The 18,010-nt window shown below is 40.2% G+C and overlaps 1 protein-coding gene across 1 annotated transcript; it reads right to left on the bottom strand.

Annotated features, from left to right (window-relative positions):
- Nucleotides 1-1,436: 1,436 nt before the first annotated feature.
- Nucleotides 1,437-17,778, bottom strand: CHMP4C (charged multivesicular body protein 4C). Its single transcript, XM_009086413.4, has 5 exons — nt 17,452-17,778; nt 10,292-10,469; nt 8,957-9,071; nt 6,287-6,395; nt 1,437-4,114 (listed from the first exon to the last, which is right to left on the bottom strand). Exons 1-5 carry the CDS (start codon nt 17,645-17,647, stop codon nt 4,050-4,052), a joined length of 663 nt encoding a protein of 220 aa, XP_009084661.2. The 5' UTR covers nt 17,648-17,778; the 3' UTR covers nt 1,437-4,049.
- Nucleotides 17,779-18,010: the final 232 nt, after the last annotated feature.

The following is an 18,010-nucleotide window of genomic DNA, read 5'->3' as shown; positions in this document are numbered from 1 at the left end:
GCTGAGACAGCACAGACTGTAAGGGGCTGTGTAAGTGTCAAGCCCAAAGTCCCCAAGATGGCATTTACCCAAAGTTTATCTTGGTAAAGAGGAATTTGACAGTCAACCGTAGTAAACAGCAACCAGGGAATTATCAGAAGACTTCTAGCTGCAAGGGGAAAAGTCAGCTAGCATACATACAAGCAAAACACGAAAACACAAGTGTAGTGTGCAGGAGAGGAGGGAGCAGGGCAGCAGAGGGGCTCTGTGACCCTGCCAGACACAGTCATCCTAGGTATACAAGGTTGTTCAGAAATTTCTAGGCACATATTAGCATTTCATAACTACATAATCTAGTTAGATCTGCAGATATTGATCCTAAGAGTTCAGTGGTGACCAGGTAATCACATGCTGATAACAAAACAAACCATTTAAACTATGATCAAGGTCTATGATACTATGATAAAGCAGCTATACTTTTCCTACAATATACACCTGACTCAACAGTGCTATGAAGGTGGGTCTCTGCAATGGGGACAAATGTGAGAAAATGACAGCTACCTGAAATTATACCACTTGTAATTATTAAGATGTGCTGCTAAATAATTTTGAGACTAATTTTATCTCCTTATGTTTCTAAAAAAATGACATAATAAAAATGATATAAGCTCTACATCATCAAAGACAGTGAGATTTTCTAAATATTCCCCCTGCACACTCATCCTGTTCTTCCACCCCTCCATAGGTGTAGACACAAACAGCAGTGCTCATACCACAGCAGTTCCTTGGCATTTCGTGACAAAGCCCTTAGGACTTACAAAGGGGAAAAGAAAAGCTGCCCAAGCAATTGAAACCTTTCCACACCAGATGATGAATGGTGGTCCTAAATCACTGCTCCAGCATTTCAAACATACATGTAAATATATGTGTGTGTACATAAAAGGTGAGACACTATACACAGACTTTAAAGAGATTCTACTAAGATGAATGAAAAAAATGCCCTTTGTATTTGTCTCACTTCATCCTTGCCTATCATATTTTTTTCTTTTTTCATTTTTAAAAGACCTGAGCATTCTTCCTTTCAAGTAAGGCCTGGAACGTGAAAAACAGATATTTCTGAAACAATGATGAGATCTTCAGGTCAGAGGGGAGGAGAGGGACGTATTTTGGATATATTAAATTAAAAGAATTTCTTACAACACAAAGGTTAAATGTGAAGGAATGCAGCCCAAACACCACAGCTTACACTGTGGGGTGGGGTTTTTTGTTGGTTTTTTTTTAAACTGAATCAACTTCAAAGAATTCTTGAATTCCAACTGGCTGCTGAAAGATTAATACATAAAAAAAATGTTTCAAAATATCCTCACATCCTTTAAAAGAGCACTATATGCTAATAACAGTATAAGGAGGCTACTTACAATTTTGCCTGATAGGAAAAGAAATTTAATAAAATCATGTAACACAAACATGACACCAAAATATTTATTTACAGTGTGTATATATATACATACATGAGTTAGTTTTACTTTTATCAGTATCTTTTCCCCTTTTTAAAGTTATCCAGTTTAAAAATGTCTAAGCCTAAGAGGAGGAAAAAACCAATCTCAGAATAAATAAGCAACAAGAAAGGAAGTAATTTATAGTACACCATCTGCTGCCACAGTCCTCCTGTAAAATATGTTCCAGTTAATAGGGTACATTTACAGTAACACATTGACACTATTCACTCTCAACTGCTTACATACTAAACAAATACCATCTTGGCATGAAGAGAGGCATATGTTCAAATAAGAAAGAGCCATTTGTCCCACTGTTATCTGAATTTACACAGGAAAGAGCCACTCCCTCAGCTGAATTAAATCCCTACAACCCTTTTCCCTTAAAGAAAACTCATGTTCAAAAAAAAAAAAAAAAAAAAAAAAAGCAACACTACAGTTATGGAGGTCCAGGGTGTATTTTCGTTTCTGTACATCACTACAGTGTTTCTGAGTATAATTTCACCAACCTCACATCCTGGCCTATGAACTGGTACATGAGTCTGTCTTTCAGGATCACCAGCCACTATACATAAGCTTTCAGAGCAGCTCACCTGAATATTCAGTCTCATTTCTTCACCATTTAAAAGTTTTGTTTTTAAAGTGCTTGGTCTGAAACATTAATAAGCTGAACACACCTGAAGCTTCTTCAGGATCAACACTTGGCCAAAACATTGCTGGAGGTCAGCAGTCAAATGCTGGTTTGCAAAGGAGAAGATCTCTACAGCATTATTTTGTCTTCAGTGAGGGGTGTTCACAAGGAAAGTTCTTATTCAAAAACAGCAGGCCTACATTTTCCAAAGCAGAATGAAAATCGCTTTAGTTTCAAAACAGAAGCTTTAGGTTGTAGACCCATTAGGTTGTAGAGCACTTCAAATATGCCAAGTGCTACCTACAGAAGAGCTAAGCATTGTTAAACTACTAATTCAAACAAGAACAAAGGCTGGAAGCCAGCATTTCCAAACTAACTATGGGACTGTGTTGGCATGGCGTCGTATTTAGAAATGCCAGAAGTGTCCACAAGCACACTGCCGGCCTTGCACAGTCATATCCCAGTGTGTGCTAATATGTTCTGTATACAATTCAGAGACCTGCACAAACTGCACACCCTGAACACAGGAGTCAAGCCAAAAGGGTTAGTAAATGGATTTCAAATAACTTTGAATATTTGCTATTTTACTAAATATTCCTGCTTTCAGATAACATCTCATGCTGAATTTCAGTGAGCATTAAAACCAAGTAGCATTTTGATAGTATCTGGTTTCCTATTCCTTGAGAGTTCAAAATGTATTTTTAAATTCAAGGCAGCTGTGTCTTTTTTTTGTTTGTTTTATTTTGTATTTAAAACAAAAATTAAATAATTCCAGACTTCCTCTACTCTCAACAAAAAGGGACAATTTTCTTGGTACCTCCAAATTTTAGGACAGAATTAACACACCCAGTTTTCATTTGAAAACAAGAAACCTAGATCAAGGACTCTGCTTCCTACACCCCTAGGAACTCCACACTGTTCTAAGCACACAGTTTAAGACTAATTTAATACTTTGTTAATATAAAGCAGCCTATTTAACTTTTGGGTTGTATTTGAACAGCCATCTCTCCATATATGTAGTAGTTTAGCACTCAATAGTGGCATTTTTTCCTTAGGCTAAAACGCTGTCAGTTGGACAGAAACACACCAACTTCACAAGCAACCCAGAATCAGCTTTTAACCAGGGTTTAAAAAGGCCCTGCAAATACAACACACTGGTATTATTTCCATTCACAAACTGATTAAGAGAAAAGAACCAAATGCTTAGAAATTATAAGCATTTTGAAATTGTGTAACTAAAATATGTTGCTAGTGTTGCTTTCCTCGATCACTGTAATTCTGTAACCTAGTCAGTCATAGTCCAAAATACAATTCAGTTGACCTGCAGAAGTGCATGGGACATTTTGGCCAGTTAAATCAAAACAAATAACACATCCCACTTCAATAAGCCTACAGAAGAGCTTCTTCTTTATATCTAGGACACCGTAAGTTGCTCCAGGCAGACTGCTTGAATCTTCATGTTCAAATGAATAGGTTTTAGTTCTTGGGCTCAAAGAACTTGCAAGCGAGGACATGTATTAAGCTGTTTTGCTAATATTTAAATAGTCTGAACCAAATAATCCTCTAGTTATAGGGCCCTGATGACTTACTTAACTTTCTCATTTCAAAAATAAATCCAGCTTTGAGCATAAGTGAGGCACGCAGGTTTTACAAACCAACAGATATGGTAAGATAATGCCTATTAAAAACTGATACTAATAATAAAACAAATTTATTGACAAGGCTAAAAAAAAATTATGCCTGAAGGTTTAGACAACTATTTAATTCTTTTGTTTGCTGGTTTTTAAGCTAGTTTTGTAATATGGCAGTAACACTAGTCTCAGCAAGATGTGCCATAAAAAACCCCAGCCTGTATGAAATGCAACCACAGTAAAACAGTGTGGTTATAAAACAGCAGTACAGCTCTTTACTATAATGCTTGGTGTTATAAAAAGACCATGCTCTTATGAAGCCCAGGCAGCAAGTTTCTTCATTTCATCTTCATCCTCTGCTCTTTTCCTGGTCGATGCTGCAGATAAAGAGACAATAACCATCAACTAATGTAACAGTCAGAACCATTCTATCTGTTAGCATGAGGACTTGCTTTTCTGTTTTAAGATCTCAGACCAACTTACTGAGTAGCAAGCTGAACATGAGTAATGCAGGAATGAAGCTCATAAGAGATGTGACTATTTTGCCCCATCATTATTTTGTATAGAACTCTAAAGTTTACAATATAGGTCTGACGTCATTCCTACTGAAAGACCCACACAGAAAAAATATTTAATTTCTAAAGGTTGTCACAGCCAGAAAAGGCCCACAAGAATGCTGTCAGTTCTCTCACCACCATGTGAATGAGAAAAGTGACCTATCCTGGTCAGCTGCACATCCTGCAACCTTTCCAAATAGTGCTGAGAGGTTCTGCACATGCAAGTCTCTGGATGAACTCGCCCCATTTTAATGGGTGGGGTAATTTATTAAATGGAGAATGACATTCCTGAACTTGCTTTGTTCAGGTGACATCAGTTAACTGCTGTGGTCACTGCAACAACAATTCCCAGGTCTGTTTCAGGTCCTACACACTTTGTACCCAAATCTCCTACCCACATCATCTGCATTCACTAAACTAAAACCTCACCCAAACTGTCTTCATTTGCTGACCTGCAAACTAGAGCCAAGAGCCAAGGTTCAGTCTCAGGCTGCCTCCTCTATTTGTGGGCTGTGCACATGAGGACTGGCATCTCTGCAGCCACCAGTGGAACACTGGTGTGGGTCCAACACCTGTGTGTGCACCTTTACAGCAGCCAGCTGGCTCCTACCTGAGGCAGCCACGGGGCCAGGAGCTACTGTCTATAGGGAAACTGCAACTACCACCTTCAGTGATTAGGGGTGGGAGAAGCACTGGGGTACCACAGCTTCAGTCCCTCTTCTGCAAGTGTCACAGGTTCACTGTGTGACTGGGGAAGGTCACTATGCCTTGCTTCATTGCAGTTTCCTCATCTTCAAAATCAGGAGGGCAACATGCATCTCCAATTAGACACATTATAAATCCATCAACTGGTCTGACTCTACTGTTGCTGTGTAACAGTAAGCAGGAAACATAAGCCAGTTTTTCACAGCCTTGAACTATATAATTGTAACCAGCTCATCTTGCCTAAAGCAGCCATACAGATGGATGTAGAATATTAAAATAGTGAGAAGCACATGGAGATAGTTGGGTTTAATAAAAATGTCAACTGGCACAGCTGGATCTGAATCTGGAAAAGAATGTATGAACAAATCATAAATGGCCAGACTGAATTTTCACTGTTTTTCTAAATCCCTTTTTTTTTCTACTAGCTGTTTTGCAACTGAGTTCAGTAGATGAGGCCACAGTCTCAGCTTGACCATTTTAAACTGCTTCTCAGGATTTAAGTGTCATCTGCCAAAACACCTATCATAGTACCTGAGTTGAGCTGTTCTAGGTAACCCGTTCTGTAGCAGAAACCATAAGCCACCTGTGCCACACGTGTGCTGTTATTACCATCAAGTATTTATATTCTTTTACTTATGTCAGTACATAGCAAGTCTTTCAACTGACAGTGCAAAGTGTAGTAAAAGTTGACTGCCTCTGGCTGAATTCAAAATGAACAGGGAGGAACTATAGAAAAATAAAACTACAGCTTAATACCAGGAATAAGCTTGTTCAGTACAAAGAAAGCAAAGGAATGAACATATGTCTTTAAATATGTACTTCCCAATGCCTCCTTCATTTCTAATTAAAATACCAGTAGAAAATATCAAACCACTACCCTGTAAAGCTGGATCTTTATGACATAAACATTTGGAATCTAGGTCAGACTGTAATAGAAAGAGACTAAGGATTTAATTGCCAAAAGAAGAAAAAAAAGGCAAAAAAGATCATTCCTTAATGATCTCACTACATTTCAGTAGGAAATTCACCAGCATATCTGCAAGGTCAAGTTCCCCAAGTTTGTGACCCCAAATTTACAGAGAATTTGGTTCTAAATGCTTTCACAGAGCAAAATGGAATCCCACTCTGCTTTTTCTGTTAAGCAGATACAAAAATTGGAAAAGGAATTTATAACATTTTAAAAGTTGTAACAGAGTTGAATGCATATTTTAAACCCTCTCTTCCTCTCCCCTTTCTCCCATCATGTCTTAATCATGCGAAACATAAAATGGCAAGCAGGCACTTTACCAGGGCGAGAAGGCAGCGATGTGGACGGAACACTTGGCAACCTGACATCTCTCATTCCCTTGTTCAGTTCTTCTTGCTCCAGCTCTTCTAATTCTGCCATCAATTCATCCTAAATTCAAGGAAAACATTATTTACAAATTCTGACAGTGATTACACACAAGGGCACATTAAACCATCGTGAAGCAAAGTACTACTGAAAAAACAGTTTACACCTGAAAGAACATATCAAGAAACAGCATATTAAATGTGCAATTTTTACTAAGTATGGTCATTTAAGTAAACCTTAACTGAACACTGAAAATAGGACAATGAAAGTTAGAAACAGGACAAGGAATAAACTTAAAAGCAAAACTAACAGCAGTACAATACATGCCAAAGAGGCAAATACGGGAGTAAAAAGCCTCTGCTCTCTGCTGTCCTCAGGTTTGCTCCAAATCTAGAGCCTGTACTCTTCAATGGATTCTAACTTTAGTGTGCCATTTCTCCCATTTTAAAAGGCAAACACCTTCCACTGGTTATAAGGCAGACTGTCATTAAACATTATGCTTAAGCCCTATCACGTAAGTCCAGGATTATAAGTGATTTCAAAGCAGCCCTGGAATCAAAACTGTCCTCCTGGGTCCTGTTATTCACTCTTGAAGCAAGCAGCACTCGTGGGCTTTTAGGTGCAGAGGCAGATTTGGACAGATGATCTAATCCACTTGTACAATGCTTAAAATAAAAAGCCAGTATGCTTTTTTAAAAAGCAAGGAACTTATTCCTGAGCTGAAGTTCCCCAAAGAAAGGAAGCAAAATGCTACATATACGTGGAGAAATGGACCTTTGCGACGTTGATAAAATGATTTAAAAGAAGCAATGGGCAAAAACAACAGGAGAGGGGTGAGGTACGTGTCAAAAAAGTAGTAAAGTAAGAGCTATTAGGTACTGAAATGGGCTTTGCCTACATTTATACATTTATACTTTGTTTATCACCAATGTAGAAGTTAAAATGATAGTTGCATAGCCACCACCGGACTTTATACCTGCATTTACTTTCTCATGGTTTTATAATTTAAGGCAAACATACACTGTGCCAACCAAGGGAGAAGGAACTCTTATGTTCCTTCTGTGCCTGTCTGGAGCAGGAGAAATCACATGCTTCCATGGTCTCCTTACAACCACACCCAAGAAGAGAAAATACATCCAAATGCATGGAAAAAACGTCCTTAAAAAAATTAAATTAAATATTATCCTTCAACACTAACCAGCTTATATCCCAGTGATTAAGTTATTGATTCTAGCACTATTAAGGCACAGTAGCCTGTAAACCAGGTTTCCCAGTTACTGCCAAGAATTTGGCTCCCATGCAAAAGCTGGTACAACAATGCTCCAAGTGAAAGGGGCTTATTTCCCAAACAGGAACAATGCACATCAGCTTCAACTGGTATCCCTTAGAAACTTCCAGGTCAATCTACAACATGCTTACTAAGCCTAGACTCCAAAAAGTTAAGCACTGTTGAAAAGCAAGACACAGCTGTTTGGGATGGGACAATGTTTTTCAATTGTTTGAAGCCCAGGCCAAATCTCATTCCTTGTGCCAGTAATGCCTACATATTTCTTGGAAAGTCTATTTACATTCAAAGGGAAAATACAGGAAAACAGTTAATGGGAACAAAATACAAAGAATCATAATTATTTTCAACAAATTAGAGCTGTTGAATGAACCTTCCTCTTCCTCCCAGTCAAGCAAATATGTGCGATATAGTATTTATATATTTCTTTGTTGCCCATTTGAGAACATAGGAACAAATTAGTTGGGAATACAGTGAATGATTTGAGTATTCAGGACATTCTTCAAATGATTCTTAGTGCTTGGCCATTTTGAAACAAAACTGAAAAACAAACCAAAAGTGGTTGTCATATTGAGCTTGACACCCATCTCTGCATTTCACAGATAACAAGAATTTTGAATATCCTTGACCTTTGGGTCCTCAAACATGGTTGGATCAGAACCAAATTATATCCTGTTTAGATGTACAAAATCAAATCTGGGGGCACTGGATGAAAGCTACTGCAAAAAATTTTGAGAAGGTCCTAAATGCCTTGTGGGGGTTTCAGAAAAAAAGAGCTGTAGAATGAAAAGTTATTGCCTCCAACAGGTATTAGTTCTACCTAGCAGAGCTACTTCTGTGGTCTGGGCAGAAAGGACCTGAATCTCCAAGCACTAAAAATTACCTTAAAAAAATGGTCCAAATATTCAGAATTATCAACAGCAGCCTGTCCATGACATAGGTCATGCACTTAAGTCAAATGAATGTCTATTTTGAGCAATAAAAATTATATGTTTCAGTGTCCACTTGGAGTAGTACAAATTACATGTTTTAGTGACCTTCTTCCAAGGCTCAAATGGGAATAATAACTACAGGAGTGCAGTTAAAAATGCTTTTCTTAAAATTGATACAAAAATAAAAATATTTTTCTATTTTTACATTTACAGATCTTTTATTTAGTTATTTATGTGTTTTATATATAATGGTTTTATTTAATTTTTATATTTATTATAAAATTATACAATTGTCCTAGATAGGGTAAGCTAGGACCAAGGAATTTCACATCTGCACTTCTTGAGACACAAAGCACTGTGGAGCAGAATAACTATGGAGTTAAAGCTCACAGGCCTGAAGTACTAACCTCATCAAACTCATCACCAAAGGTGGCTCGGTTTGAGATAGCATCTGAAATTTCCTGGGCAACATCTTGCTGTTCAGTGATATCTTGCATCAAATCATCGATTTTGTTCAAATCCCTGGCAAGGTAACATGGAAACATTTTTTAAAAGATGTATCATTCAAATCCTACAGAACACACTCACCTGAACAGACCCTGTTTTCTTTTTATGCCCATGACTCTATAAACAGCAGCATTCACAGGGAATAATTTTCCTCCCCCACACCCAGTCCAGCTACTTCCATGCTGGGATTACAACAAAAGCCAAAGTGCAGCAGAATGCGTGTCTCCCTCTCTGTGCCACTCATACCTCTGCCAGCCAGTCACAGCCCATGGGCAGATCCCCCAGGTCAGCATCTTTACAGGCCTTTTGGTACTTAAAGGGCCTTCATAAGAAAGATGGGGATAAACTTTTACATGGCTTGTTGTGAAGGGCAGACGGTAACAGCTTTAATCCAAAAGAAGGTCAATTTAGATTTGATTCAAGGAAGAAGCTTTTTACTATGAGGGGGGGAAGCACCAGCACAGGTTGCCCAGAAATGGTGGATGCCCCATCACTAGAAACATCCAAGCTCAGGATGGATGGACTCTGAGCAACCTGATCTAGTTGAAGATGTTCCTCTTGACTGCAGGGTGTTTGGACACGATTATCTTTAAATAATCTCTTTGAACCCAAACTATTCTATGATTTTATGGATCATTTTTGATGTTAAGCTTTCACCAGAACTGGGGAGAACTTAACAGAATTGTACCCCACTTAAAGATTTCCCCTTATTGTTACCTTCGTTATTGTTTCAGTTCCTGTTTATTTCTCCCAGAACAACCCTTCTGATTTAACTCTGTTTATTCAGGCAGAAAAACACCCCTTGCAACAATATAGTACATATGAAAAAAAAAAGTAATTCTTTTCTTTTGGGGGGGGGTGGGGAAAGGGGGTGCATTTAATTAGTACTTTAAATCCCACAGTCCAGCTTATGGATTCTGAGGAAAAGTGCCCATGTAGTTTCTATGACTAGATTTTCTTCTAGACAAACCAAGGGCAGAGGCCACTCTCCACTGCCAAGACAGACTGAAAAAAACAGATCTTACTAGTTAAGTGAACTTCCTTCTAGATTTATTGTTAGGAAAATATGTTTTTCTGCCAAATATAACACTGTAGCATTAATATCATTCCTGACATTTAATGCCTGAACCAAAAATGAAGTCAAAACTATCTAACTTGATACAACAGTCTGTAGTAATGGAACAATTTGAAAGTGGTTAGTAAATTCAACTTGGAAGCTACTAGAAAACACTTACATATTTTCATGTACTTTTTTCATAGCTTGTGCAGCATAACCCATATTCTTGAGCACTTCTGTGTTGGTGTGGGAATTTTCCAATGCCTCTCTCTGGAACTCAATGGTCGAAAGTGTCCCATCAATTTGATTCAACTGTTTCTCATACCTCTTTTTTCTCTTCAGTGCTTGTAAGGCAGCTGGAATGGGAAGAGGCAAAGTGCATTGTGTGTTTTCATAGCAAATGCAAGAACAAGTAGTTCAGCACCAAGCTGACCTGCAGAATTTATAATTCTCACCCTCCTACCTTACTATGAGGGAGACAAACTTTGACCACACCAGGTCGGCAGCCTGTTAATCACCAACAGGCTGTTGCATGAACATGCTGGAAAGTCTCTTTTAGATTAACTCCTTCTAGCACCACAAGGAAAAGCAGCTTCTTCCTCCACTGTGGGAGATCTTGAGCTCCATCCTGCGCACACAAGCAAAGCATGGAAGATGAGAAGGGAAAAAAAACATCAGAGAGAAGTCAGAAGGGAGGAAGCAGAATAGAGAATAAAAGAATGAGCTGCAAAATGTAAGTAAAACCTAAGGAAGACAGTGTAAGAAGATCTGCCATGATAACCACAACTCCATCAATGGCGCTTTCTAAACTTTTTCTCAGCAGCAGTAACTGTGAAGTGCAATGGAGGGCTCAAATGGCCCAGCTAGGCAGACGGGTTAGATCAGAGAAGGATTTGCATTTCTCCAGCTTTTATCTCCTCTATTTATTAACAATCACTTAGGAACGTGATCTTTAAACCTTAGAATTTAAAAACACAAAGAACTTTGCAGACACAGGGCACAGTCAAATCCAGCTACACACCATTATCTTTGTAAATTGTTGAGATTAGTGTTTTATATTCCCTAAATTATAAGCAGCGTACTCTGACCAGAGTAAATCATTACCAGAATAAACACACGTGACAAGCACGAGGAGAAAAGAACTTTCTCTGGGCCTCAGGGTGTGGAACACACACAACTTTGCCACAAGCATTTCCTGATGACAGTCCTTTCCAAACTACACATGTGCCAGGCTAAAAAATTCCACCAAATGAAACAAGAGACCAAGTTAACCCATTGTTTGGTTTCTTTCAATGCTATTAGCACCCCCATTCCTTCCCTTGTCTCATACATTTAGTTTTTTAAACAGATCCAGAGCACTGCCAGCCCCAGCAGCCCTGCAACCCCCCAAACTCAACAAACAGCAGCAGCTACTGTTGGGATCCTGTAAAAATTGCCCATGTGCAATAGCACTGAACCTCGACACTGGAGTACACAACTTTTCAAATGAAATTAGGGTTCCCCCAAGGAGGGAACAAAGATTTATAGTGTGTAACAGAACACTAAAAAAAATATTGCTTTGTTTACAAATGTTTGAATCAACATGATCAACACTGCTCATCATAAGCATTCACACAGGCTAAGATGCCTTCTACCACCTGCAGTGAGATGCTTCAGGACAGCAAACCACAATCCCAAGAGATTAATCACAGCATTCAAATCCAAGATTTGCCCAGGTTTTGGGGGATGGTTCAAAGATCATGCATATTCTGAAGATATTGCACAAACACCAGATGATGTCATGCACACGGTAAATAGAAGAATTGTACAATTCTCACTGGCAATTCTAAAATACTTAATTTTGTTTAATCCCAAACAATCTTTACCTATTTATTATTTCCCTATTCCACTTCCTTTCTTAGCTTCCATTGGATCAAATTTGATCCTGGATTCTTAGGTCATGAAGCTAGAGGTTCCAAACACATGTAACAGTCTGAAACTGTGCATAAAACAGCTGGGCCAGAGAGGACTGTGAGGCCCTGTGGACTGAAGAGCACTCAGCTGGAGCAGGCATGTACCATGGAGCAGTCTTTCTAGTCAGTGTTTGCCAGAAATGGGACTCTGCAATGGTGCTGTTATTATTGGCTGCTCACAGAGAAAATGGATTTCCTCAGTCACACAAAGCAGTTGTTTTCAAAATCCTAAAGATCATCTAATTAAACCACACCCAAATCAAGAAAACACAGGAGAACCTAAACTCTCTGCAATTTCAGCTATTCATAAGCAGCTTTTTCTAATTATTGTGGCACAAGATATTATCTTCATTCTCTTTAGTTTTACCAGTGACTTAGAGAATAAAGCAGTCCATAGGAAGTAAATTCATACTCCTTCCTCATTAACCAAAGCAGTATAAATTCTTACACCACACTATATGATTTTCGTGATTTGTGTTAAATGAATGCCCTTTATTGCAGAGTATTTTGTTACAGTAGCTCCTATCACTGATTTATGAGAATTTCCTTGTTATTTGAAATATATTTTCCTATGATTTACAAAGTACCTAGAATTTTAGTGCTTTTCTCCTGCATATTACAAGCATTTTTAAATTTTTGTGCAAGTCTTACAGAAGTGAAATGCTTCTGCTTTTTAATGCTACCACAGTCTAATTACCAAACTGGAGAAGAATGTATCTATTAAAGTATAATGAAATTGAGCAGAGAACACAAACTCACTTCACTGAAGGTCTAAGACTGGCACTGAAAAATAGTGTTCTCCATTCCAAAGATCTCAAAGAAGGAAGACAGCCTGGAGAGGATGAGTTTGAGCAGAGGTAGAGTCTGAGGAAGCAAGTGTAATTAACACCAATTCATTCAGGAAGAGGTGGAGGGCTTCTCCGGGAAAAAAAAAACACAAAAGCAGACTCACACACTTATTCTTTTGTGTTCCAAAAAGGCCAATTCAACTCCTGAATTTTTTTTAATGTCAGCACTTGGCTGGGCTTTAGCACATTTCCTGAACTGAATCCAGTAAGCAGGATACAGCTCATAGATTAGGAACTACTGTTTTTAATATGAGTTTTTATTTTATAGTCAAGGTGTCTGGAACAGAAGAAGACTATGATGTCAGTTTAAGTTTGCATATTAATGAACTCCTTTTATTGACATACAGAAGGGCACTTTTCCAATATCACTACAATGCTGACCCTTTATTAAGGAAGCAGAAGTGGCCTGCTGGGCAATAAGAATCCTAGCCACACTGAATATCCAGATTTCAAAAGGAAAAACAGAAGTAACGACATAGGAAGAGTTGTGCACCCTCCTCATGGTTTTATGACAGATCAGTCTGAAAAGCAAGAGTGCAGTAATACCACCTTTACCTGTCAAGCACACCATCAACACCCATCAGTACAGAAAGCACCAACAATCTCATCATCTTCTGAAGCAGAAATAAAACAATTATCTAATAATCCTTATAATTCCCATGAGGAAACATGAAGTAGGAAAAGAGTGTTTCTTCTGAAGGTGTAACACCACTGTGAAAATATCAGGTCTCACTCTTGGATACAGTTCACAAACTTCCACCTCAGTCCTGCAAGGAATTCATGGACTGCAGCTTCTGATGTCCTTCACTCCAGGGACAACCAAAGGCAATGCTGCTGAGGCCACAAAAATCATAGGACCCTAATTAGGCTCATTATCAGCACTCATAGTCCTTAAAGCCTTGTGGAGGAAGCCACATGCACTTAGAAGTGAGGAGCTAAATCAAGAATAATAATGAGCTGGACCAGTTATAAGCATTCCAGTTCATGGCAAGACACTTGAAACGTGATCATGAAAGTAAGAGAACAATCACTGTAACTCACAGAACAAAGACACACCAAGGGATTTCCTTTAAGTCCCTGCCAGAAACCCTCCTTCCCAACCTGTCCCACAGCCTGCCATAGGTGTGACTGCCCTGTCCACCACAACACACACCTACCACACCATTGTTTGGCTTCCACAGCCTCCTGGCTACACCCAGCTCATTGAAAAGGAATGCTACACGGCTACATAAACCCTGCCCAATCCTAACACACAGCATATTTAGCAGCATCTACTTGTAAAACCCTCCCTTACTTGTGTAAGTGTTACTCCCACTTTCTTCATAGGTTTTGTCCTCAGTAGTACTATGTGGTTCTTTATGGTTAAGATTTAATCCTATTCTGGATGGGTTATCTTAACTTTTTTCTTTTTATTAAGCTTTTTATATTTTTAGGATCTGTGAAGGACATTGGGCTGAAACAGCACATTCATGTGTATGTTGTTTTCACAATTACAGGCATGCTTCAGAAAACACATTTCCTTTTAAACAAAGTTTTCATATATTCAGTATCACTTCCTGTTCTTTAAAATTTCTCCTATGTCCTTTAAAATAATGGATAAGAAAAGCCAGTATGTAGATGGAGTTGGTAGCTATGCATTGGCTGAAATTGAGAAACCCCAAAAAAAAGCACAGCAAGAGATTTTAAAAGAGTTTCTTCCTGGAATGGAGAGACATTAGAATTCAGTGCTAACAGAAAAAATTATTGCTTCTTATGACATAACCTCTTCAGGAGGAATTTCAGCAAACAAAAAACCCTGAAGTAGTCTAGCTATACTCAGATATTAATGGAGAATGCTGGAAATGCATCACATCAAAAGTATAGCAAATTTCAGATTCAGAGATACTTCATAAAGGAAAAGCCAGGAGTATTTCAGTGATGTTTCACATCTATGGCATAGCTAATGCATTACAGCTTTTAAATCAAGTTAAGCCTACTGATGTCACACGAAACCCATTCAAGAGTCATATGAAGTCATGAGAAATTGCTGGTGCTTGAATCTGCTCTCTCTTGTGTTGGTGCAACTGACTCAGACTCATGCACCTAAAAAATCAAGTGGCATCATGCTAATTTGCTAATTTTCTGTCCCTGGATACATCCTGCTCCAGTTGCAGACAGCCCTATTTTAGGTTCCATAGGCTTCTACACAGATGCAATGAAGAAAAAAAACTACATTAAAATTACCAGTGATGTCCCTCAAAAACACTCACTTCAACAAGGCAATGTAGATTCTCTCATTTGTATGTATGTTTACATAATGTTACAATAGATAGTGGTCAGCACAGATTTTCTCTGAGCTATACAGTTCTACACACTAGCTAATATGTCAATGTAAATCAACAGTAATTAAACTGTAAGGCAATTGACATACCAAATGAAGACATATTATTGGGGATTTAAGTTCACTGACTATCCTGCTAAATTTAAGCACTTTGGCACACAGCAAGGTTATATTTTAAACAGTATATGGTTCATACTGTTTCTCCTCTGACTGTACTTAGATTATCACATTTTGGTTTTAGAAACATTTTTGGCATGAAGAAAAACTGCCCTACTGCACTTATAGCCCTACTCTTGCCTCTTTACTGTTCTTAACTGTAGGTCCCTGAGTAAATGACAAAATCAAAGGCAGTTATTTCTAACCACAATCAGCTCAGCACTGCAGTTTGTAATACTACTCCATGAACAATTTAATAGATAAAAAACTAGGGCAATTACATATTGAAACAACAATCTTCAGATATCAAATGCTGCATGCCTGAAGCAAAAGGCCAACACACACCTGAAACCACCATCAACCAGCTGAGTTCAAGATGAAGCAGATCCACTTTTCCCAACAAATTCTCATTCCTGTCTGTACCCCACTCTTTCCTTCCTAGGTGCAAAAGCACACATGTAGCTACCAGGTCAACTGGATAAGTGGAACTTAAACCATCCTGGGTAAAAAGAATAACCCAGACAAAGAAAACCACAATCTTTTACAATATCCAGCTTTCTAAAACACACCCTTCAGGGAGCTCTGCTAAGGGAAAGGAAAGGAGCAGCACAAGGGCAGGAGCAAGGCAGGAAATGCTAATTCTTTCTGCAAATGTGCCAGCTTATATTTCAGGTTTGGGATGAAATTCCAGAGCAGCATGTCTGGATTGAACCAGGAATTGCTACAGTCATAGGAATCAACCTGTTTGCTTGTACCAGCCCTGCAGCTCAGGCTTTTTGCACAATGAATTCAGCCCCAGGAGCCACCTGGTCACTTTGTCCCATAGCTTCCAGCTGGATCACCTTCCTGAACTAGCCCACTGTGACAGTACAGAAATGCTAGTACCTGGACAAAGGACCAAGAGACACTCCAGCTGAAGCCAGGGGAGTAGAAAGTGTGAGACTGGGACAATTGTGATAGCTCCCATCCTCTTGAGCAGCTGTCTCAGCAAGCTCTCAACTGACTTTACTCCCTCGATTGTGCCTTCAAATCTGTCCCATCCTGACCCACAATTTTAAATCCATTTTAACGAAAAGTTAGTTTAGTTAAACTGCCTTTTGCTAATAATTATTAAATGCTAAAGTATTACAAATACATTAGAGGGCTAACCAGGACACCTCTAACACACAGCTCCACACAAGTTCAAAGTTACAGGGCATTATTTTTTAAATTACTGAGTAACAGAACAAGCAGGCAAAAGACCTACTTTCTTGTTACATCCCAAATCTTTAATTAAAAATATTCTTCTTCTGTTATTAATAATTTAAATTAAAATACTGCTCAGGCAAATAGGCCTCCATGCGACTTCAGGAAGTAATTAACTTGTTTCTCTGAGGCCTGTATATTTCCCAAGACACTGACTACCATCATGTGCTTCCCAGGGGTGACAACATCAGTATACATAGGAGCCAGGCTTTCTAACCCCTTAGCATCCTCTCCTTTGTAGCTAACAGTGTCCCAGAGCAGTCGTCACTAATGCTCTAAGCTATCATTCTTTTTTTGGTTGCACATATACTTCTTACATTATTTGGACAAATCATTGCATCACTTTGTCGCTCGGTTGTCAGCAATGGGGATAATGTGCATTGATTCGTGAATATACAGGTGATCTGCCCATCCTTCATCTCATCTGCCACCTGCCCAGCCAGTGCTGAGCCCCCAAACAGCGATTCCCTCCCCTGTTGAGCAGCAGTACTTTGCCCTCCGTGTATCCAACCAGCACCTGCATCGACTGCGGTACAAAGCACGAACAGGAGAATCGCACAGGAAACCACTGACAGTGAGGAATAACAAATTCCCATCCCGCTATATGAATCCACAGTTCATTAAACACTAATGCCAAAACCACCATCTCGCCTGGCGCGTGGTGATACTTGCTCGGAGCCCACAGCCGAACCACACTGCACACCTGCGGTGCCAGGTGACCCGGCCCAGGCACAGCCCCGGCGAGACCCGAGCGCCCCCCGTAGCCAGGGCGCTCCAGCCCCGGGATTTAATCGCTCGGGGCCCGGCCCGCACTCACCTCGCTTGTTCTTGGTGCCGTGCTGCCGGGCTATCGCCAGCTCCCGCTCGATCCGCGTCTCCAGGTACTCCTGCTTCTTGCTGAGCATCTCCTCCGTCTCCCGCAGCCGGGCCAGCGCCTCCTGCGGCGACGGACCCCTGCGGCCCTTGGAGCCGGATGAGCCGCCCCCCTTGAAAAACTTGGAGATCTTGCTCATGGTGGCGATCCCAGCTCGGCACCCGCCGACGGAAAGGTCTGGCCTGCCCAGTCCTCGGGAGCCTCCCCGCCCGGCACACGCCGTGACAGCACTTCCTCAGCCCACGGGCGGCGGCGGCACCGGCACCGCACCTGCCGGCGGGGCGGGCCCGGGGGCGGCTCCGCGGAGGCCGAGCAGCTGCTGCCCTCAGCCAGCTCAGGGCAGGGCGGCGGGAGGAGCCGGAGAGCTCCGCGGGGCAGCCGCAGGGTCCCGGGCCGGGCCGGCGTTGCGAAGGCGGCTGCGAGTTTGTGCTTCCCCCCTACTTTTTTTCCCGTGTCACAGAATGGCAGAATGCACGGCGGGTCATCCGGTCCATCCTCCCTG

This window comes from Serinus canaria, chromosome 2 (genome assembly GCF_022539315.1).
Source record: "Serinus canaria isolate serCan28SL12 chromosome 2, serCan2020, whole genome shotgun sequence".
In the NCBI taxonomy this organism is placed as follows: domain Eukaryota; kingdom Metazoa; phylum Chordata; class Aves; order Passeriformes; family Fringillidae; genus Serinus; species Serinus canaria.
Note: the sequence above shows the minus strand (reverse complement) of the source record. Positions and strands in the feature narration are given on the sequence as shown.